This window comes from Camelus bactrianus, chromosome 6, assembly GCF_048773025.1.
Source record: "Camelus bactrianus isolate YW-2024 breed Bactrian camel chromosome 6, ASM4877302v1, whole genome shotgun sequence".
In the NCBI taxonomy this organism is placed as follows: Eukaryota; Metazoa; Chordata; class Mammalia; order Artiodactyla; family Camelidae; genus Camelus; species Camelus bactrianus.
Window position 1 is genome coordinate 66,053,187 of NC_133544.1, and position 24,147 is coordinate 66,077,333.

At 33.0% G+C, this 24,147-nt stretch overlaps 1 protein-coding gene across 4 annotated transcripts in view; it reads left to right on the forward strand.

The window, feature by feature from the left end:
* Positions 1-23,511, forward strand: part of KATNBL1 (katanin regulatory subunit B1 like 1) — a 63,013-nt gene extending 39,502 nt beyond the window's left edge. For 2 of the 4 annotated variants that reach the window (XM_045524219.2, XM_074365861.1), the window contains 9 exons: positions 5,258-5,388; positions 6,328-6,368; positions 7,651-7,930; positions 11,768-11,886; positions 12,752-12,802; positions 12,895-12,984; positions 13,318-13,407; positions 14,234-14,327; positions 15,862-23,511. In XM_045524219.2, the coding sequence (XP_045380175.2) occupies positions 5,272-5,388; positions 6,328-6,368; positions 7,651-7,930; positions 11,768-11,886; positions 12,752-12,802; positions 12,895-12,984; positions 13,318-13,407; positions 14,234-14,327; positions 15,862-15,894 (915 nt within the window). In that variant the 5' untranslated portion in view covers positions 5,258-5,271 and the 3' untranslated portion in view covers positions 15,895-23,511. The remainder of the gene's footprint in view (positions 1-5,257; positions 5,389-6,327; positions 6,369-7,650; positions 7,931-11,767; positions 11,887-12,751; positions 12,803-12,894; positions 12,985-13,317; positions 13,408-14,233; positions 14,328-15,861) is intronic. The other 2 variants (XM_074365862.1, XM_074365863.1) reach the window with 2 other exon arrangements.
* Positions 23,512-24,147: the final 636 nt, after the last annotated feature.

Genomic DNA, 24,147 nt, shown 5'->3' on the forward strand with positions numbered 1-24,147 from the left:
TCTGAGTTGACAGTTCTTTTCGTTTAGCACTTGAAAAATGTGCCACTGCCTTGTGACACTCCCTCAGTTTTCTTCATTTCCTCTCTAATGAGCACGTGTTATAAATCAATTTCATTTATGTGAAGACTTCTCCCTTCAGCCTGCTAATCAGCTCCAATCATTGTCCTGCTTATATCATTTTGTTTGAAGTGAATTTCAAAGCCTTCATCCTGGGATCTTTCTTCATAATCATCATGGAAATCCCTTTTCATCTCCTCTATTGGCTCTCCATTTCTTGTATTTCTCACTTTTGTTTATTATCTATCTGACTCTACAGGAAGAATTTTGGGGGGAACTTTAAATTTCTGAGGGCATTTTTCTCTTAGACTTGCATTCAGTTGATGATTAGGTTAGATATAAAATTTTAGGTTTCCTAAAAATTTTGAAGGCATTGTTCTATGTCTATCATTTGTGTGTGTGACCTGGTTTGAGTCTTAGGGGGTTTTTCTTGTTTATTTGTTTATTGTATGTCTTCACTTTCTCTGGCTTTTTTAGTGCTCTGAAGTGTGACAATGATGTGCCTGGTAGGTCTGTTTTCATCCACCATGCTGACCCTCCCTGTGCCCTTCCGATTTGGAAATTCACGTCCTTAAGCCCTGTACGGTTTCAAATTATTTCTTTGATTTTCTCTTTGTTTTTTCTGTACTCTTTCTGAAATTCTTTTTATTTTGATGTTGGTTACTATAAACCAGTCTTGTGGGCTTTTAAAAAATCTTACCCTAAGTTCTAGGAGATAACCTGAACTTTCTCTTCCAACTTTTAAGATAATTTTGCTGCTATCTAATTACATCCTATTTTTAATTTCTAAGAATCTTTATCAGTTTGTTTTTGTCTCACTTGTGTTTTGTGTGTGAAATTTGTTCTTACCTTTTGAGAATTTTTTGAAAGTCAGGTTTATTGAGATATTTACATGCAGTCAAAATTCACACTTTTTTAGTGCATGGCTCTTAGTTTTAACAGTTGGGTAACTACCACCATAATCAAGATATAAAACAGTTCTTTGGGGATCTTGACCATCACTGATGTCACTATTTTTAGGTGTGTGTGTATATGTCTGTTGTGTTTTCTTCTGAGACTGATCATAGTTTCCAAAGAAGCATCTTCTGTACTCTTCGCTGGAGTATATAAGCTTGGCTGCAAGCCTCTGTGAGGCAAGTGCTAGAAAGAAGGTTGAAGGTCTTAATATGTAGGATGTAAACTTTCATTGGATCCCTCTGTTTAACTTGGGGAAGGAGATCTAGGAATCTCTGTTTTAAATGGATAATCAGTCATATACTTGTTCTTAAAGCTACCTTTATCTCACTTCTTGAGGTCCTCAGTATTGCTAATTTCTGAACCTTCTGGGGATTCTGCTTTTCACCTTTCTTTGCTGCTGATTTAGGATATGGCTTTCTCAGATACGCTAAGTCATTTTTCACTTCTGCTTTGCAGTTTCCATAATGGTGCCATCTCCTCATCTTTTATTCTTTGTGCTAATGGAGTTTATGCCTTTAAAACCTTCCCTGCTGGCATTGTAATGGGGTTTTAGGGAAAGGTAAAAGTAATTGCATGTGTTTAGTTCATTATCTTTAACTGAATATCTCCCTTTCTTCCCCTACCCCCCCCCCCCAAAAAGGGTGACTTACCTTGTGGACAAGATCCCTTTATAATCTAGCTTCTGCCTGTCTCTCCAGCTTCATTTCTCACTCTGCTGCAGGCTACCCCCAGCCTAAGCTCTAGTCACATGTACCTACTTAAGAGATTGCCAAACAAATCATGTTGCTTCATGCCTTTCAGTTTTGCACATGCTATTTTCTCAATGTGCTATTTGTCCTTTAAGACTCCTCAGTGAAGCTTTGCTGACTTGCAAAGGTGCCTGCTGTCAGATTTCTTATTGTATTACTGCAATTATTTATTTACTTTTAAAAAAGTCTTATCCTAGAGGTTTCTTAACCTGAGGACAGAAGTGGAAAGGCTCTCTGTGGATTAGCAGCAAGAAATCTTAGAATATCCTGAAATTAATTACAGAATTTCATGTGTTTGTTCGTATTTTTTGAAGAATTATCTAAGACAAATTTTCTATTAAGTGTGTACATCAGAAATACTTGTGGAGCCTTTTAAAATATAATTGCTTTGGGCTTCATTCCAAATGTCTGCCAAGTTACAGTCTGAAGTTTGAGCCCAGAAAGGTGTATTTTTAAAAAGCTTCCTAAATGATTCTTTGGAACAGGATCTCTGTCTGTGATCTACATTAGAGGCCTGGCATATAATGAATACTCAGTAAATGTTTCGAGAAAGAATAAGGGAGAAGCTTGGGTACATGGCATGACCTGAAAAAAATTTGCTACGTGAAACCTGAGTGGGAAAATCGCTGACTTCCTCTGTTATATAAATGAAGTCACAGCATCTGTTTGCCTCCGTTGTATATAACTGGAGGAATAGGAGAGTGGGGATTATTTTTTTCAAATAGGGAAGAAATTTGGAGAGCTACCTGTAAGAATGAAAGAAAAATTTATAGATTAGGGATAAAACAAGTCAGATATATATAGTCTGATTTTGGTTCCCCTGGCTGCTTATGGTTTTATATGACCCAGTGATTTGATTCCAAAAATGTAGGTTTCTGTGCATTTGAATGTCAAGATACCACTACTATATAGACCTGACCTCATAAACTGTAAATTTAAATTTAATATATGGCTAGTGATATGGAAAATGAGGAGACTGATATGTTGCATTGGTAAAAAGTACATACCATATTATGTAGCTGGTTGCAACTTAAGAGTGAGAACAGAAAGAGCTTTAATTTCCTGGAATGCCCTGCCTTGTGCTCGCTCTGTGTTTAAGGTTTTTAAAAATATATAACTTAAAGCTATAGGCATACTTTGGAGATACTGTAGATTTGGTTCCAGAGCACTGCAGTAAAGCAAGTTACATAAATTTTTTGGTTTCTCAGTGCATATAAAAGTTATGTTTACACTATACTATATGTAGTAGATTGAGTATGCAATAGCATTGTATCTAAAAAATATACATTCCTTAATTTAAAAATACTTTATTGCTAAAAAAAGGCTAACAGTCACCAGAGCCTTCAGCAAGTCGTAATCTTTTAGCAGGTGGAAGGTCTTGCCTCAGTGTTGATGTCTGCTGACTGAGCAGGGTGGTGATTGCTGAAGTTTGGTGTGGCTGTGGCAACTTCTTAAAATAAGAAAGCAGTGAGGTTTGCTGCATTGATCGACTCTTCCTTTCATGAAGTTTCTCTGTAGCATGAAGTGCTGTTTGATAGCATTTTACCCACAGCAGAACTTCATTCAAAATCAGAGGCAATTCTCTCAAACCCTGCTGCTGCTTTATCAACTAAGTTTGTGTAATATTCTAAATCCTTTGTGGTCATTTCAACAATCTTCACCTTCACCAGGAGTAGATTACAGCTCAAGAAACCACTTTCTTAGTTCATCCAGAAGTAACTCCTCATCTGTTAAAGTTTTATCATGAGATTGCAATTCAGTCACATCTTCAGGCTCCACTTCAAATTCCAGTCCTCTTGCTGTTTCTACCACATTTGCAGCTACTTTCTCTGCTGAAGTCTTGAACCCCTCAAAGTCATCCATGAGAGTTGGAATCAACTCTTTCAAAATCCTTTTAATGTTGATATTTTGACCACTTTTGATGAATCACTAATGTTTGTAATGCATCTAGAATGATAAATCCTTTTCAGAAGTTTTCAGTTTACTACATTATAGTCTTACAGAATATATGTTTCTTAAGTAGTAAGACTTGAAAGTCAAAATCACCCCTTGATCTGTGGGCTGCAGAATGGATGTTGTGTGAGCAGGCATGAAAACAGCATTCATCTTGTTGTACATCTCCACCAGAGCTCTTGGGTGACCAAGTGCATTGTCAATAAGCAGTAATATTTTGAAAGGAATCTTTTTTCTGAGCAGTAGGTCTCAACAATGGGCTTAAAATAATTCAGTAAACCATGTTATAAACAGATGTGCTATCATTCCGGCTTTGTTGTTCCATTTATAGAGCACAAGTAGGGTATGATTTAGCATAGTTCTTAAGGGTCCTAGGATTTGGGAAATGGTAAATGAGCATTGGCTTCAACTTAAAGTCAACAGCCATATGAGCCCCTTACAAGAGAGTCAGCCTATCCTTTAAGATTTGAAGCCAGGCCTTGATGTCTCCTCTCACTATGAAAGTCCTAGATGGCATCTTAGATCTTCTGGATCACTTGCTGCAACTTATACATCAGCACTTGCTGCCTCACCCTGCACTTTTATGTTATGGAGGTGGCTTCTTTCCATAAACCTTATGAATTAACCTATGCTAGTTTCAAACTTTTCTTCTGCAGCTTCCTTACCTCTCTCAGCCCTCATAGAATTAAAGAGAGTTAGGGCCTTCCTCTGGATTAGATTTTGGTTTAAGGAATGTTGTGGCTGGTTTAATCTTCTATCCAGACCACTAAAACTTGCTCTATATCAGCGTTAAGGCTGTTTTCCTTTACCATTCGTGTTCACTGGAATGGCACTTTTAATTTCCTTCAAGAACTTTTCTTTTGCATTTACAACCTGCCTGTTTGTTTTAAGAGGCCTGGCATTCAGCCTTCTTAGCTTTTGACAAGCCTTCTTCACTAAGCTTAATCATTTCTATTTTTGATTTAAAGGGAGAGACCTGCGACTATTCCTTTCACTTGAACACTTAGAGGCCATTGATATTCATTGACATAATTTCAATATTGTTGTATCTTAGAGAATAGGGAGGCCCGAGGACAGGGAGGGAGATGGGGAATAGCCAGTTATTGGAGCACACACACATATTTATTGCAGTTATTCGCCATCTTATATGAGCATGGTTTGTGGTGTGCCAGAACAATTATAATAGTAACATCAAAGATCCCTGATCACAAATCATCATAACACATATAATAATGAAAAGTTTGAAATATTATGAGGATTACCAAATTGTGACAAAGAGACATGAAGTGAACAGATGTTGGAAGAATGGCACCAATAGATTTGTTTGATGCAAGGTTTCCATAAACTTCCAATTTGTTTAAAAAAAAAAATCTGTGAAGTGCAATAAAATGAGGTATGCCTGTATGTCCTCTGCTTTACTCACAAGCCTCTTTAACGTAGCATAGAGCTGCTGCTGTATTTTTATATGTCTGTTCAGGAAAAAAGATCAGGCTCTAATGCTTTTTGTATTTTCCATTTATTATTTTTATTTTTTAATCTAGGTATTTAAGAGATTATGGCATCTGAAACCCACAATGTTAAAAAACGGAACTTTTGTGATAATATTGAGGATCATTCCACTGATCTTCCTAGAAAAAGGATCTCTAATTTCACTAATAAGAACATGAAGGAGGTAAGTCCATGGTTTCTAGCAGTGGAGTGGGTAAGACAGTTATGTCAGTCTGTTTAGGGTGCTGTAGCAGAATACCGTAGCCTGGGTGGCTCATGAACAGCAGGAATTTATTTCTCACAGTTCTGGGGGCTGAGAAGTCTGAGGTCAAGGCCCTAGCTGAGCTGGTATCTATCGAGGACCCACTTCCTGGTTCACAGATGGCTCTCTTCTCTCTACTTTCTCACTTGGTGGAAGGGATGAGAGAAAATTTCTGGAGTTTCTTTTATAAGGACACTAATCCTATTCATTACTCTTATGAAATAATCACCTCCCAAAAGCCCTATTTCCTAATACCATCACGTTGGGGGTTAGGATTTCAACATAGGAATTTTGGGGAGACACAGCCATTCAGTTTGACACAGTTTAAGCTGTTAAATCTATGGATAGTTCTGGTTAAATTGTTTAAACAATGGGAGGGTGACAATTTTGCTCAATCTGCCAAAATTAAGTAGAATTAATGAAATTTTGAAAACTTTTTATATTCCAGCAGCTCTGAAAACTTTTTGGCCAATATACTGTTTTGATATAATTTAAATATTTTAGTTTAATTTTAGAGGAATCTCAGAGGTACTTTTTGCTCACCTCTTCAAGGCTCATTAGCACTGATACAATTTCTTAAAACCATATTAAAATTCAATTCACTTACCAAGCACCCTGTAAGTACAGAATGTGACTAGTAGCATGGAAACTAGCTAGATGGGTATGTTACATTGTCAGAAATAGCTACATACAATGTTGTTGCAACTAATGGTTGAGACTACAGCATTAGAACAGAAAAAGCTTTAATCCAAAAAACGTAAACTGTTGAATTCAGACTTGTTGATATCGATCAACAAGTTCACATAGCTTTACTAAAGAACTTAAATATGTAGCAATATGCTATCTACTTTTATTTTTCAGGTTAAGAAATCTCCAAAACAGTTGGCTGCTTACATAAATAGGTAAGAGCTTCTTTAAACTTTGTGGGAAACAACAAATACTGAAAGCTGGGTAAGAGTGAAAATAGGGAAAAATAAGTCTTCTCTTTTATTATAATAATAATTTATTATTAGACAGCGCCTTTGTTCCAGGGACTGTGCTAAACGTATCAATATTAGATAGATACATGTAATTATCCCAAACTATTGATGACTGAAACTAAAGATCTGTGATTTCTTTAAAGGTCACACGCCCAGAAGGTGGTAAAAATGTCATTTATTCCCAGGTCTGCCAAACTGTAAAGGTGCTTTCTACTAAACCTCTGGTTTTCAAGATATGATCTGAGGCCCCAGGGAGTCCTTTCAGGGAATTTGTGAGGTTGAAACTATCTTCACAACAATACTAAGATATTATTCCTCTTCCTCATTTTCACTCTCTTACAAGTGTACAATAGTTTTCCAGAGGCTACGTGATAATTGATGTTAACAAATAGATTGAAAGCAGAGGGAGATATGAGAATCCAGCTGTCTTCTATTAAACCAGATATTAGAAATTTTGCACAAATGTAAAACATTGCCATTCTTCTCACTACATTTTTTGTTTGCTTTGGAAAATAAAATATTTTTTTTAAAAAATTCTATGTTCATATGTAATGAATTTATTATTTTTAAATAAATTAACAAATTTTCTCAATTTCTGATTCAGTACATATCAATAGATATTGCACACATAAAAAATTCTTTTGGGGCCTTAATAATTTTTAAGAGTACAAAGCATCTTGAGAGCAAAACATTTGAGAACCACTATACTAAACCATGAGATGTGCTCTGTTGTGTTTTATCTTATTCAAACAAATTAAATATACTTTAGCTTAATCAAAATAAGTGTTCTGTTGTATTATAAGTTAAAATATATATTCACACTTGCATGATTCAAAGTAAAATATTCAAACTTAAACTTTGCTAGAAAAAGAGAAGTGACAAGAAATTGTTATAATTTTGTTGTAATTTTCTTATTCCCTGAATGCCCTGTAATACTTCATTTTAAAAGCATCTAGTTATTATGCCTCTTCATTTTCTTTTGGTATAAAGTATCATCCTTTTCATTGCTTTCTAGGTGGTTTGTAATTTCCGTTTTATTTCCCTCTTCAATCTAAGAGTTAAGATTTTTTTAAATTATTGTGCTTATTCTGATTTTAGTGGATTGTGATCACAAAATGTGGCCTGTTAAATCTTTGTTTTTAAAAACTTTTAAAGGTCTTCATATGCTTCTTTTTCATTTAAGAAAAATCAATTCTTTTTACAGAACAGTTGGACAAGCTGTGAAAAGCCCAGATAAACTACGTAAGGTGATCTATCGCAGAAAGAAAATTCATCATCCTTTTCCAAATCCTTGTTACAGAAAAAAACAGTCCCCTACAAGTGGGGGCTGTGACATGGCAAATAAAGAAAATGAACTGGCTTGTGCAGGCCACCTCCCTGAGAAACTGCGCCATGATACTCGAACATATTTAGTTAACTCCAGTGATTCTGGTTCTTCACAGACAGAAAGCCCATCATCAAAATATAGTAGTTTTTTTTCTGAGGTAAGTCATTTATATAAGCTTAACTTCATTCTTGTAATTATTAGCTTTTTCCTTTGCTGTATTCTACTAGTAAAATAATTCACTGCCCATTAAATTAAGACTATTTGAGAGATTGTAACTCCTGAGATAATTTTCTAGATTAACTAAATTTGAATCAGTAGTTTATTCCATTTCTCTAAGTTAGTGGTATCTCAGATGGAATGAAGTGATTGATAAGCTGCTATAAACACCCGGAATGGCAAGATGGCCAGTAGAAATTTAAAGGAAGGGAAAAGAAGAAATTTTGCCTACAAAGTGGACCACAAAAGCCAGTTATCCAGGTTCATTTTGCTGGGCTCTCAAAATTGCCATTGGAAACTTCATTTAGGCAAACTCAAACCTGCTAAGGTTTGCTGCTCTTCCAGCTCAGGCAAAATTAGTTGTTTGAACAGGCTCAGAGGAACTGTTTTGGGTGATAGAAATATTCTAAAACTGGACTGTGATGATGCACAAGTCCATAAATTTATTAAAATCCTTATATTATATATTATCAATGTGTGACTTTTATGGTATGTAAATTATACTTCAGAAAAATCACTTTTATGAAAAATGGTCATTTGAAAGAATGGTTTGATAAAACTTATAAATACAAGTTTATAATAATGTTTATTATTACATGTTTATTGTTCATGTTGTAGAAAATAAACCCAAAGGAAAAAATTATTCATGATTTCAATATTTATAAATAACAATATTAAATTTTTATATATCTTTTCTCTTCGTACTATACGTATTATTTGATAACTTGATTTTTATGTTTAATAAATTTAGATATTTTTCCATGTCATTGAATAATGCTTCTACAGTTTTTTCTCTTGCAGTTTTATTGAGATATAATTGACATACAGCATAGTATAAGTTTAAAGTGTATACATAATGATTTGACTTACATACATCATAAAATGATTACCACATTAAATTTAGTGAATATCCATCATCTCATATAGATACAGAATTTTTTAAATAGAAAAAAATTTTCTTTCCTTGTGATAAAAACTCTTAGGATTTACTCTCTTAACAGCTTTCACGTATAGCATACAGCAGCACTAATTATATTTACCAAATTGTATATTATATCCCTAGTACTTACTTCCCTTACAGCTAGAAGTTCCTTTTTTGACTGTGTTCATTCAGTTCCCTCTCACCCACCTCTGGTAACCAAAGTCTGATCTGTCTCTCATAGTTTGTTGGTTTGTTTTTGATATATAATTGACCTATAATACTATGTCAGTTCCTGGTGCACAACATAGTGATTTGATACTTCTCTACATTTCAAAATGATCACCACGATAAGTCTAGTTACCAGCTATCACCGTACAGAGATGTTACATGATGAATGGATACATAATATTACATTACTTGAATGTGCCTTAATTTAATTATGACTTGGTAAACTTAGTATTGTTTCTATCTAGCATGACAGTTTGAAAAGCATTTCCTATGACATACAAGCAGAAAAAAAATCTTTTTATATTAAAATAATCCTAAGTATGTAGATGAAAGAAAATGAGCATCATAAGTAGGATAATAATAATAAGTCAATAAGATGAAAGAAGGGTAGAAAACAAAGTGTTATTAACTAAAACCATAATGAAATGACACACAAAAAAGTTTCCATTTGTCAATAAAAATGTCCTTACTTGTAAAAATAAGATCCTGGAGTAATAGAAAGTTAGTAATGCTAGGAGAGGTAAAAGAAGTACGTATGGTATCTGTGAGAAAAAAGGGGGCAAGGAGAATTTGATTTAATAGTGAATTTTCATGAGCCCTGGAGAATAGGATGGTAACTAAACCTTAGTTTTAAAGAGAATCACTGTCAGACTAATTCATTCACAGTATTTATTGATAGCTCCTTAACTGTGCAATGTGTTCTGCAGGCTCTTAGGAGATAGATGGTGAGTGAAAACAGGCAGTATCCCCTACTCAGATGTAGTTACAGAAGTGATGAGGGCAACACTGATCAGATAATCAAAGAAACTACATATCCTGAAGGATTCTGAACATGTGACTGTTATAGTCTAGAAATCTGGCCTAGATTGGGACCTAGGCTGGTTCTTCATTTGAACTGAGGGAATAAACATTCCCTAGTGAGAATGCGTTTAAAAAAAAAAAAAAAGGAAAAATGCTTCAGTTGTGCATTTATACTAGTGCCATAGGAGAGCATTTTTTCAAGGCCCTCCTTTTACTTTGCTCCCATTTTGACTACTTTCCGTAAACCTTCCTTAACCTCACACTTCAGTAATAGGTTTATTGATTGTCCTTTTGTTTCAGACCTTTTCTCCTGATGTAGTACATGCTCTAAAAGCCTAAACCTAAAAGTGATACTATAGTATTTTGTATAAGTTCACATATACATAACATTTTGACTCAATAGTTGTACTCCTAGATATATACCCAAGAGAATTGAAAACACAGGTCCACACAGATACTTATGAACAAATGCTCATAACATTTATAATAGCCAGAAGTAGAAACAATACAAATGTCCATCAACTGACTATAGATAAGTAAAATCTTATATTTCATACTATATAATATTATTTGATAATTAAAAAGGAGTAAAATACCAGTATATGTTATAATGTATATAAATGTTGAAAACATTATGCTGTGTAAAGGAAGCCACGTACACAAAAAGGCCACATATTGTATGATTCAGTTTATATGAAGACTCAAATTAGATAAAATCGTAAGAGATAAAAAGTAGATTAATGATTGTCAGGGGCTGGAGAGACGGGAGAATGGAGTCCAGGGTTTCTTTTAGGGATGGTGAAAAGGTTCTAGAATTCATGATGGTGATGGTTGCACAACTCTGTGAATGTACTTATTAGCACTACTGAATTATACGTTTTGAACGGGTAAATCTTATGGTATGTGAATTATATCTTAATCTGTTACTAAAAAAAATTGGAACTAGATATTCCAATTCTAAAACTAATCCTACAGAAGATTTTGTACAAGTGCACATATTTACATAGATATGTTCATTTGTATGTTTAGTTTAGGATGTTCATTGATGCACAGTTTTAATAGAGAAAAACCAGGATCAGTATGAAATTATGGTACATAAAGACTAGAGAATATGTAATTGTTCTTTTAAAAATGAGATTGATCTATGTTTTGATGTTGAAAAATCTTCATAATATATAAGTGAAAAAATAAGGTTTTAAACATACAGATATTAGACTGTTTTAATTTTATATCTACCTAATATGTCTAAAAAATGATTTGAATGATGCTGACCACTCTGTTAACTGTGATTGCTTCTGGGGAGTGTTACTAGTTGTTTTTGTGGGCAAGTAAAGAGTATTCACTTTTTATTTTAGCAGATTTATGCTACTTGAACTTTTTACAATGGGAGTATATTTCCTTAGTTATATAGAAAAAAAAATGAATGAATGAATTGAAATACTTGTCACAACACTGAATTTTTGTGGTTTCCCTCTCATGCTATTCAGTTGGTAATGACTAGCCTATACATTTACCTTTTCCTTTAATCTGCATTATTATAAAGTAAATCTTAGGTTTGTAGGTAACTAAAAATAATTTATTCTATGAATTATTGAGATTTAAAAGGAAAATAGTAGCAAATAAGAAAAAATATTGGTAAAAAATAAACAGGTCCTACATTTATTCAAATCATATTGTTCAGCTGCAATATTCCTCTTTGTGGACCAGTAAAAGGAGTCACCTCTGCATAATTTTAAAATATGTCTACCAGAATAATTTCATTGAAAAAAGAAAGTTTCATGTCATATCTCAATATGCTTTTTAACAAATTAGGTTACTGCCTTTCAGGTTTCTCAGGACCATGAAACAATGGCACAAGTTTTGTTCAGCAGGAATTTGAGATTGAATGTAGCTTTAACTTTCTGGAGAAAGAGAAGTATAAGTGAACTTGTAGCTTATTTGGTGAGGTAAGTGTGACCATTTATGCTTTTGTTCAGTAAAAGTAACTTCCAGTGTGTTATCTACAAATACCTCTTTTTTTTTATGTTATACTGGCTAAAATTTTAAACTTTCTATGTTTAGCTTCAATAGTGACAGTGTGGTTTAAAAAACATTTATCACCAATCTAAGAGTAACCAAACTACAGAAAACCATCTGTTTTATCATACTGAACAAAGCTGTTTTCTTCTCTAAGATTCTTTTTTTTTTTTTTTTTAATATTTCTTCTTTCTTTTTTGGGGGGTCAGATTAGGGGAAGTAATTAGGCTTATTTATTTATCTTTGGAGGAGGTACTGGGGATTGAACCCAGGACCTCCTGCATGCCAAGCAGGTGCTCTACCACATGAGCTATCCCCTCCCGCTGTAAGATTCTTATCTATAAAACTAAGTGATAACATTATGGGAAAACCAACTTTTAAAAAAAATTCCCTTTGAAAATTTTAACCATTCCCTTCCTCACTATATTTAGGTCTCCTCAAATGTTACCTTAGCGAGGCCTTTCTTGACCACTTTATTGAAAAGTACATATTTTTTCACACCCTGTCTCTCTCTTTCCCATTTTATGTTTCTCCATAGCACTTAGCACCATCGACATGCTTTATATATTTTACTTGTTTTTTGTCATTCTCTGCCTTCTCCTACCCCCTCATACTCAAACACACATTGAAATACAAGCCCTATCTCTTTGTTCATTGCTGTATCCCCAGCACATGACTCAGCGTAGACACTCAGATCATTTGCTGAAATGAGTAAATTTCTCAAAAGCAGTGTGAAGGTTATAATATGACAGTAAACAAGGAAATCAGCTCTCTAAGCAGTTTTGTTTCTCACAGGATAGAAGACCTTGGAGTTGTGGTGGATTGCCTTCCTGTGCTCACCAATAGGTAAAAAGAATATTTTTCAGGGAAAAAAGTCAGTTTAAAGAAGTGCAAATTATAACCTGTTCATATTTTTATAACTTAGTATTTATTTTTAGTTTACAGGAAGAAAAACAGTACATCTCACTTGGCTGCTGTGTAGACTTGTTGCCTCTGGTAAAATCACTACTTAAAAGCAGATTTGAAGAGTAAGTGCTAATCTGAATCTCAATTCATTTTTCTCTTTTAACATCCTTGATATTGTGCCTTGTGAGTGCATAGTGGTAGATTGAGCTCCATGGGACATGCATGGTTTCTCTTTTCCAGGAACTCATAGTCCAGTTGGGAAAAGAATTTGGAATGATTAAAGAACAATTACAGAAACATCTATAAACAAGTTACATACAATATGGTTTTGTGAAAGTTGTGAAATACACTTTTAAAAGGGGAAAGATCAGTGTGTATGTGTTTTTTGAGGGGGGTGGAGTATCATTTTTTGTAAAGGCTTCTTGGATGAATTTTGTAACAAAATGTCATTTCAGATATATAATAGTTGGTTTAAACTGGCTTCAAGCAGTCATAAAAAGATGGTGGTCAGAACTATCATCCAAAACAGAAATTATACATGACGGGTGAGTATACCTTTAAAGATAAACTCATGCTACTAAAATTTTCTTCAGGAAAGCAGCTTGATTAAACTAGGTGATAATTTTATTCCATGATTATTGGTATATAATACTTATTCTTTTCATTTTCAGAGGAATATTAAATTAGAATACTGTTCATATGGAAAAATTACACATGAAAGCTGAATTCCAGAACCCAGTAACCCCCTGTATCTCTTGTTCTGGCAGAACTCTACCCTTCATTTTAAGAGGAAAAAGCACAGCAATGATTTAACCCTTATAGCATCCATTATAAAGGAGTGAGAGAAAAAGAGATGGCCTTTCGTGGAATGAGTACTGAGGCACAGGAATGGAGGCAGCCTGCAGGGTCCTTTGGCTACCTAGACATTAACATGAGAATCCAGTGTAGATGATTACAGTTCTAAAAACTGTATTATAATCATAATTTGACTATTGCTTTGATGTGAAAATATGTAGCTTTTCTACCAAATGAGCCAGATTATAATGAAGCTACCAAAAAAAGAAAAAATCTCCAGTTTGCTTAAAGTCCATAATTTACTTTCTAGGCTCTCAAAATTTTCCCACTTTATATCCACGAACTGGTTATCCAAATGCTCCAAATGCCTAGTTATTTTCTTACCTGCTTTAACAACTAAGTAACCTTTAATTTCCATGGTTGGCATGTACTATTTTAAAGACTTGCTTGACTTCAAATGGTATAATTTTATCCTGATAAATACTTGAAAAGTTTATAACTGTTTTCATTACGTGTATTTACTACCAAAGTCCAGTCCTTCTATATTTGTATTTTTTTCTCCTTTTTTACTCCTAGAAATATTCAGATTTTAAAACAACAATTAAGTGGATTGTGGGAACAGGAAAACCATCTTACTTTGGTTCCAGGATATACTGGTAATATAGCCAAGGTAATCTATATTTAAGCTTAAAATTTTAAGCTTAAATCTATATTTAAACTTAATTAAAAATTAGAAATAATGTAATAGTGTTATGCATTCATAAACAAACTCTTTCAAATATCCAATTCAGTACTACTCTAATAATGTCTGAAGTCAATTTCATATTTACAAATGATTAAGGTCCTCTGGATATGAATATGACTTTGACAGGGAACATAGGAATTGGTTATTGAATGCATTTCAAATATAGCCACAGAAATAATGTGCTAATAGGTATTTAATGACCTAGTTCCAATTAGAGAAAAATATTTGAAAAAAAGTTAAGAACCCAGGTTAGGAAGGCATTTGAAAAGACAGTGACACTCAGGAAGCAAGAGATGAAGAACATAATCAATTAGTTTTGGGATATTTTTACTTGGCTTTTGCTAACTTCATGGGGGTTTTTTTTGAAAGTTAAATTGTTCTACTCACAGGATGAATTTGACATTGTTCTCTTGATTTACTTATCTCTTAAAGGAAAAGTATGCTACTAGTTTAGATTTTAATTTTTAAACTTCTGAAAACACTGGTAGTTAAAGTATAATTGCAGAAAAAAATCATTGTTAAAGAAATATTTCTACTCTTTTACTGGGCATACTGCTATCATAAATAGGCATTATCCAGAAATATAAAAACATTCTTTGGTTTTAAAAAAATATAATCTAAATAGAGGAATTATGTCATGGATTTATAAAATTCTCAGAATACCTTCATGCAAAGAAGCATAATGGTGTTATCAAGCAAGTGTGTTACCACTATGTATAATTTTACTCTGTAGATTTCTTAATGATGAAAATCTTATCAACAGAAATCAATTTCCTGAATTTTTTTTGTTGTTATTATTATTTTAATTCTTTTGATAATAGGGGTTGGAAATGAAGTAAAAGTTGATAGAAAATAGAATGCTTTTAGACAATACATGGTATATTACCTTGTTCTGGAAGTGCCTTGTATTCTTAGTTGCAGAACTGAAAAATTATTGTTTCCTTAGAAATTTGCTTTCAATTTTTAAATTTTTTATAAAGGGGGAACCTTTATTGTGAACATGACCTTAAAATACTGTATTTATTATTACAAGCAATATTGAATAATTAAAAGTTCTATAAAGTTCCTTAAGCTATGATAAAACCTCTTTTATAATATTAAACCCTCATTTGTAATTTTTTGAGGGTATAAATCAGAAAGGCTGTCATCAAGCTCGCCTAGATTTATATGGCACGGAAGGAATTGCGGTAATGATGTAATGATCTTGCTTAGCTATAAAAAAGCAGAGTTGTTTGATCACAGAAACTAAAACATTCACTAAGCACGTAGCAAACATTTATTGAGCACATGCTGTGTGCTACAAAAATACAGATAAGAGGAATAAGACAAATCTTTACCCTCAAAAGTTCACAAAGGGAAACTAAGACAAAACAAGTGACAAAAAGGGAGAAGAAAATGGGGTGTGTGTATCTGTATTTTGGTTACTGGCTAATAAAATGTTTTTGTTTTATTCTTTAAGGATGTAGATGCTTATTTATTACAGCTGCATTGAGAGACTTCATCTGCTAAATAGCATTTGGTAATTCAGAACATCCCTGGACTATATGATTTCCCCAAAAATGTCTCATCTGAGAACTGAACTGTGAAAGAAATCAAAACCATTTTTTCCCTTTAAAAAGCCACATAGTGAAACCACTAACGAAACGCTAACGATCTACTTCACATTGAAGTGGAAAAATATCCAAAAAGAGCAGCTCCAACTTCAATGAGGTGAAAGTGCACTATGAAGACTGTTCGCCTTTGCTGCATTTGGGATTTATATGGTTATTTGGTAACGTTGTTTAAGAACTACTGGGTCTTAATGCAATCCTGCATAAGAATATAATTTATACTATGTGAAAAAATAAGACAGGACTTACTACTAGGAATCACAAAGACCAATCATCATTACGTTTTTTAAGATTATGTTTTATAAGAAGACACTTAAATGTGTTCAACTACTATTTTCTTATGTTGAAAGGACCTTGAAAGTTTAAACCATCATAGCAAATAATCAATACTAAAAGTTTTTTGTTCACACTGAGATACTGTGTATGCAAAATGCCTTAATTACTAATAAGCCAATGTGTAATATCTGTTTAAGAAAATTAGAACCAACCATGCTTCTGAAATGATAAAATCATGGAATTAAATCAGGGGTTTCCACTCATGTAGAATGTTGTTGTTAAAACTTATTCCACACCATTTTTAAAACTTGAGAATATTCTTAGTATCTCTGATTTTGTTTTTTTTTTTTTTGGTTTTTTTTTTTTTGCCAGAATCATCATGTCATGTATGTATGTGTTATTCCTATATATAAGAAAAAGGTGAATATGTTTTTGTATGAATGCTTAACTGGAAATGTCCGTGGAGTTGGCTAATTTATATTCACTTTTTATTGCATATAGATTTCTAATATTTTCAGTTCTGTGTCATTTAAGTTTTCTTCATTTGAGTAAATTCACTAAATATTTCTATTTTTGCTTTTTTTAATTCTGATTTTATATGAATTGATTTTTTTCACTACATATCTTTAAAGAATTACATATAATGCTTTAGAAATGTTTACATTTAGTGCTGACCTTGTATTTTAAATTCCAACACTTTACATTACTACCTCCTCCAATGGTTGGTATAAAATGCCAGCAGGCTGTATGAGGTCTTTTTTTTTTTTTAATACCAGTTTTAGTATCAATGAACTTCACTTCTGAAATTTGTGTATTATCTTGAAAGTGATTGGGGTTTAAATACCACTGTTGGTGGTTCATACATCATCTTATCTTCAATAAGCCTGAAAGGCATCTGAGCAAAGATTTTTAGTAATTGAATTTCTCTGCAGTAATCCTTCCAGCACTTGAATGTAAATCTTTAGCATTTACCAAATTAGCCACTACTGATGTGAATCCCAAACAAGCATCTTTCTTTCTTTAAAAATGTTATATTTCACTGTTACATTTTTGTGTAGCTATATTTTATATAGCTATGTATTCATCACAGTGAACATCAATTGTAATTGGTTATTCTCTAAAGTCTTTAGATTAGAATAATTTATTACTGCACTTCTAGATTTTGAGAGTTATTTAAGAAATTTGTTTTTCAGGAGGTGAGAATTTGAATTGTGAACCTGTGTCATCTCTATGAAACCTTAAGATGATGAAATATAATCTTTTTTTGTTCCTATCCGTGTAGTTATCACTCTCTTATCTAACAGCTTCAACCAGTTAACTCAGTTGGTGCACAGTGCTAATGAGGCTAAGGACAGGATGTCAGTCCTTTTAGGAGTTTATTAACTTTATACACATACACAGAATTGTTCATGGCTACAGACTGCACCTTCTCTTAGATATCGATCTCACAAATTCAGCTCTTTGTCACAAGGAAGATGGTATGTATAGCAAAGCATAAACCCTTCATTCACCTCAGATGGAAAGATAACTCAAATAATTGGCATATGGGATACTACAGACCTTTAATCTTGTATTTAAAATAGTATTAAAATTAACAGTATCTAAAAATCTGTGTTACTGTAATTTTCTCTGGGTAAGATCATTAAACAGTATCTTCTAAAAATCAAACTTCAGTCAAAATTAAGTACAAATACAAATGAAACCTAGTAAGAAAAGGTATTATCCCATTAACACTGGTTTCCTATGCTTATGTTTGGGTTTGTTAAAGGAGAGTAGATGACACTTCATTTTAAGCACTCGGAGCTGTATAAGGCAGCAGTCTTTAACTAACTTACAAATGTGATTCAGTGGCACACACTCCCAATTTCTGTTCTTGGCCTTTGCAGTTTACCTTAGTACCTACCTCTGTCAGTTACTGAGTTATGATTAGTATTAGGTAATTTTTAAATTCTTGGATAAAAGATGTTAGATAAGTAAATGTTGAACTCTTCAGTTGCTGTTAAGCTCCTCTCGTGCTTTTTAATCAGAACAGTGTTGATCTCCAGAAAGAGCCAAAGAGTTTACAAAGTATTTTGGCTGTTGTATTGACCTAGATTAGGACAATTGGTGTCTGTCATTGCTCATTTGTTGCTGTGCTACTAAGCAGTGTAACTGAAGGACTACCCAAGGTCTCTATGCTGTTTAATCTCGTCTACCTTCTTCAGCTTTCTGTACTCGACTTTGCTAACTTTGCAAGTCTAGGGGCAGGTAGTTTATTGAGGTGGTAGACGGTTATAATCAAGCAATTTGCTTCTACTAGAGATAAAGTAAATAGATTTTATAAGGAGTGTTCCTGATCAGAATAAAAGGTAAAAGTTAGAAAGCAAGCATTATTAGATAGTTTTGGCAGTAATTTCAAATGTAATTGACAGATTATTTACATGAATCCTGAGGTGTGAGAATTTGGGTATAAATGTCTATATTTACTTTGACTAACCATTAATAACAGCATTGAACCCTAAGGACTATTGAGGAATTAAATCCCCTAAACATGCTTGGTACATGTCATGTCCTAATCTTAAAAATGGTTATATGGATTCAAAGCTATATATCTAGACTTTGAAATAGTAATTTTCTCAAACTTGTATTTGGCAAGTTATTGATAATAATTAATATTAATGGATAACTAATTTGAATAATGATTATTAGCTATTAAATGCTTATAATAGAAATCATTTTAAATGTTTATTTAGTTACTCAAGTTAGTCAAGGAATTTGAAAAAAACAAAATTTAAGTTACTATTTTAGGAGTCATTCCCAGTTATTTTTCTTCCTATTTAAGAACAAGATGGTAATGTCAGTTGCCTTTGTTGATTTTAAGAAAAAAAAAAAAAAAAAGACTCATAAGCAGCTGACCCAACTGGAGTGATCCATTTGGTTGCACTACTTATTTTTCAACACAGCCTTTTATTTGGATGACTTCAGATGAAAATAGTATTGCTGGACATTTGTTGGTAGGTATTTACTCCTACGTTACTCTTTCTCCCTTAATTTCTAATTCTTCTAGCTATGAAAATTGTCTTAAAACTTTGTGACACACTATTTCCCCTCCTTTTTATTTCTGTAACAGGCGTATAGAATAAAAAGTTCATCCTTAAACATTGTATGATTCTAATTTGTAATACAGCTTGACTGATTCAGTAGCAACACCAAATGTAACAATAAAACAAATACCACATATCATATAGCCAGTATACTGAGTACATTTTCCAATGCTGTACTTAAAATAATATTTACAGTATTATAATAATCATAATTTTCTCTGGGTCAGATCATTGACTTAACAATAAGTACTAAAATCAAACTTCAGTAAAAAATTAAGTACAGTTGCAAATGAAATAGTATATACCAAAATATTTTATCTTATAGACTGTAACTAATCATAAAACACAAAACGACATCATTACTGTGTACTGGTAGTTCTATGAAAGGGCAGCCACACAGCTGCCAGTATTTTTCATAGCAATGCTTGTTATATATTCTTTGATACACAGAATTACTATTCTCTGAACTACAAAGAAGTTTTCAGTTGGGAGAGGCCATGAGTCTAGATAAGGAGTTAGCTCTCAGATACATTTGAACTAGTGTTTTAAGTTCTATGCTTTACAGTATTCTGTATTTTCATTCATATTTAAACCAGGATTTCTCCTTTTAATTAACATCCTGGACCTCGCCAAGACTGTGTGACACTCTGGATTTACACAAAAGCTAAGAAGAGTTGATCCAAAATATTTTCTAGGGTAAGAAATAGTTGTGGGATTCCTGGAATACACTGAATTGCCAGAATTACTTGCTTCAGAGTGCATGTTTAGGAAGCACGAGGTCCTGGGGTTAATCCCCAGTACCTCCATTTAAAAAAAACCAAAAACACAGTTGCTACCCCCACCCAGGGATAAAAAAGTGTTCTGTCTGCGCCCTGCCTTTCCATTCTCATTGAATATTCCTAATACCCACAGTTATCAAGTCACAAACCTGTGAGTCATCTTTCAGTCACCTCCAAATCACTCATCGAATCATATTGCAACAATCCCCTGTATTTCTCACATCTCCTACATCTCTCTCCCTCTTCTGCCATTATCTTAGTCTGCGTTATTCCAGCAGCCTCATGACTGATCTCTCTGGCATTGATCCTGCTTCCCTACAGCCTATTCTCCATACAGGCTGCCCCAGAATAGTCTGCAGAGCACAAATTTTACCTTGTTATTCTTCAAGGCCTTTTAGGAGAGAGTATCAGTAGTGTGGTTTACAATGTCTTGACAAAACCCCCTCCTTTTCTCCCCTCCCAGTGCTCTAGCTAGAATGAACTTGTTTCAGTTTTTGGAAAACATTACACTTCATCTGCAAATATTTTGTTTGACTTGAACACTATTCTTCCAAATCAACCCATTTATCACTGTTTTAGCCTTCAGGTCTCAGCTTAAACACACTTCCTCTGGGAAGTCTTCCCTGATGCCTCCTTGGCTGTTAGAGGTCTCTGCCACACATTCTCACTTCAGCGCTGTTTTTAGCAGTACTTGTCAACGTTCTGTAATTGCTTATTATGTGCTTTCCCAGTTAGACTGATAGCTTCATGAGGCCAGGGTCTGTCCTCTGCCACATCCCCAGTACCTAGCGTTTATTTAGCCCACCAGTAGGCATTTAGTTCTCGTAATTCATCTAGTAAGAGTGTGGCATCTTTGGGCATACATTGCGTGTATAGAATTAATTTAGTAATCCAAAGCTATTTTGTGATAGCATAGCAGATAAAAATGAGTATTTCTAGAATCAGAATATCCAGTTTTCTCTCACTTTTTTGTTTTAGGAAATTGGTTTATCTATGTTCAGTGCTACAACAGAAAAAAACCTTAGTTAAAATCTGTTTGACTCTTAGAAGTTGTTACCTTTGTTTTTCTGTTGTATGGTTGCTACATTCCACACAAGATCTGTTCAAATGAGGACCATCTATAAAGTTCAAAATTAAGGTATTTTCATGTAATATGTATAATACATACATTTTCTTGGAATTGGTGTTTTGTGTTTCTCCTATGCTTTTAAAACATTTGAGAATCACTTGAAATACGTTTCTTTTTCCTATAGGTTCCTTTTTTAAATTATAAAAGTAGTTCATACTTATTTCTAAAAATAGAATAAGAAAAAGAAGAAAGTTAAATACCCATAATCTCATCCATGTGGAGAGGAACCACTGTGTCCGCCCTCCCAGATTTCTTATGTGCATGCGTATTTTTAATGCAAATGGATTTATACTCTACATACTGATATTGGTATATTATTTCTTACTTTCCATATACTGGAAAAGCTTGAAGGTAATTGAAAACTGTTTTGTCTATTAAATCTATACATTATGAGCAGTTACTATTAATTTCTTAGGGAAATTGGAAAAGGCAAAAAGGAAAAGTTTGAGAATTAATTTTGGTGCATTCTTAGTATAAGATACAGTTTTCTTTGACCATTGCTAATCATTACCTACTTTTTAAAAATTTTTAGGAAAAGGGCTTATAAGGAAAAAGAATATAATTTCTGTATTTTGGAAAGAAACATAGGTTTGTTTAAATGATCCTAAGTATTTCGGAACAAAATTTCGACTTACACTGTAATGTATTTTCTCTAGCCATCAAACATAATTTTTACGTAAATAGTACTTCAGTCCTTATTTATGAAACTGACATAATAATAAGCAGTACTATGAATATTGAGTCAGTATAGAACTAAGATTTGATTTTAAGATTCAGCTCTGTCCAAATAAATTAATTCCTAATAATCTGACTCTCTCTAAAAACATTGTTTACACAGAGTCCATCTAGTGGGTTGCTTCTAACTGAATAATTTTCTCTTTTGCCAAAATAATTATTCTTTAGAGTCTATATTCTTTTTTTTTTAGAGGCTATATTCTTAATTAAAAAGTAATCATACTACTTTGTCCTGGAGAAAAGTCACTTAGTGCTGGAATGGAGAAAAAATTAATGGTGACTAATAGGAAAAGAGGTAGGTAAAGCTAGTAATTATACACACACGTACACACATAGTCATATATATATAATGTGATTATTATCCCATGCCTGGGATCAACCTATTAATCTATGCTGTAATCAGCCATAAAGATGATTGTATCTCTATGCAGAGTAAAGGGAGGGGGATTTTCTTACAAACGGACGTACAAATGACTTACTGCATGAATCTTCTGTCATGGATTAGTGTTTTTACACTACTAATTAGGTGAAATCCCTCAACAATAAGATCACGCTTTATATTGGCTTGCTTTCACAGAAAACCACTTAAATGTTTTAAAGAACAGCAATAAAATTTTATTCTCCCCATTATTTGTAAAATTATTGGTAATTGAAACTAGTATAGTCTGGTTTTCTTTGACTCACTTTTAAAACCAATTAACAGATCAACAGAAAATTGTTATTTAGAACCCTTCTAATTAATAATTTTTAAACATTAGAATATGTGACTTTCAGTTTTGTCATTTATGAGCTTTTAAAAATAAAGATAAAATTGGTTTTTTAAAGGTGACTGGATAGCAATTGAAACAAAATAAACCTAATATGTTAGGCTTTTAAGACTGTCTGATAGTATTGATTCAGGGCCATGTTATTGTTGCCTTAGTCTAATAAGTTAACCAATAATTTCTGCTTAGTCAGAATATAGTTAGATTAATATGTGTAACAATTTCATTCTACAAATCTTCACAATATGAAATAGCAAAAGCTCGCTTTAAAAGTTTATCATGATAACTAGAAATTATAAATTGTTAAAATTATTTAAAGTAACTTGTAAATTTTGTTATTTAAATATTGACAAGTTTGGAAGTAAAAAAAACTAGTGATTTTAATAATTGATACATGTTTGATGTCTTCAAGAGAGTAGCTGATGTTTTAGAAAACTATTACACCATGTATCTTAAGATTTTCTTTCACAGATGATACACTTTTGTAATTTGAACTAAATGAAAATAAAATGACTCTCTTTTTCTGTTATTTTTGTTAGGTAGTAGGACCTAGTAGTTCTTTGCAAATATAAATTGACATGGGAGGTCTTAGTCATAAAATCTGTGCTTAAATGACATAAAGCTTAGTGTTTTTCTTTTAAATGTTAATTCAGCTGTTGACCAGTATGATATTTGAGGAACTGCATTATATCTTTGTAATCAAATACTGTAATTAAAAGATATTTATAAAATATACACAGCTTCCATGAGTTGCTTGTAGCAGCTGGCACACCCCCATTTGTCAAATCACATGTGGTGTGAGTTTCATGTCTGCTACTTTTATCTCTTGATCAATCTTTTCTTTTAAGTAAAAAGCAGCAGCTGACTATATAGAAGGAAAATCTTCCTCAAATACATACCAGTAATATTTATTAGCAGTGATCTAAGTAGATTGTAACACTTGATAGTTCAGAAATGTGTACAACCGCTGTAAGCCAAATGTCTACAAATACCAAAGAAACATACTTGGTTCAGTACTCACCATTAAGCTGTTAACAAGTGTTTAAATTTTCATAAAGAACAGAGTTTCAAAATTAAAATTATAAAAATCAAAGTTAAATTTTAGTTAAGAAAATTAAAGTTAAGAAAAATCTATGGAATTTTTTTCTTCTTCTTCAAGTTAGACTAATAGAAATTTCTTTTCTCCTGGTTGTCATTCTGATTATCCCAAAAAGTCATATTTCAACTAAGTTTCCTAAAAGTTTTATTGGAAAATTTGAAAGGTAGTTTTCAGTCCCAGCAGATGCTGACAGGTATGACTGAGGCTATGTCTAAAGTTCTCTGTTTTCTAAATATCACTGTTTCTGGATGCTACACAGAGGCATTAAGC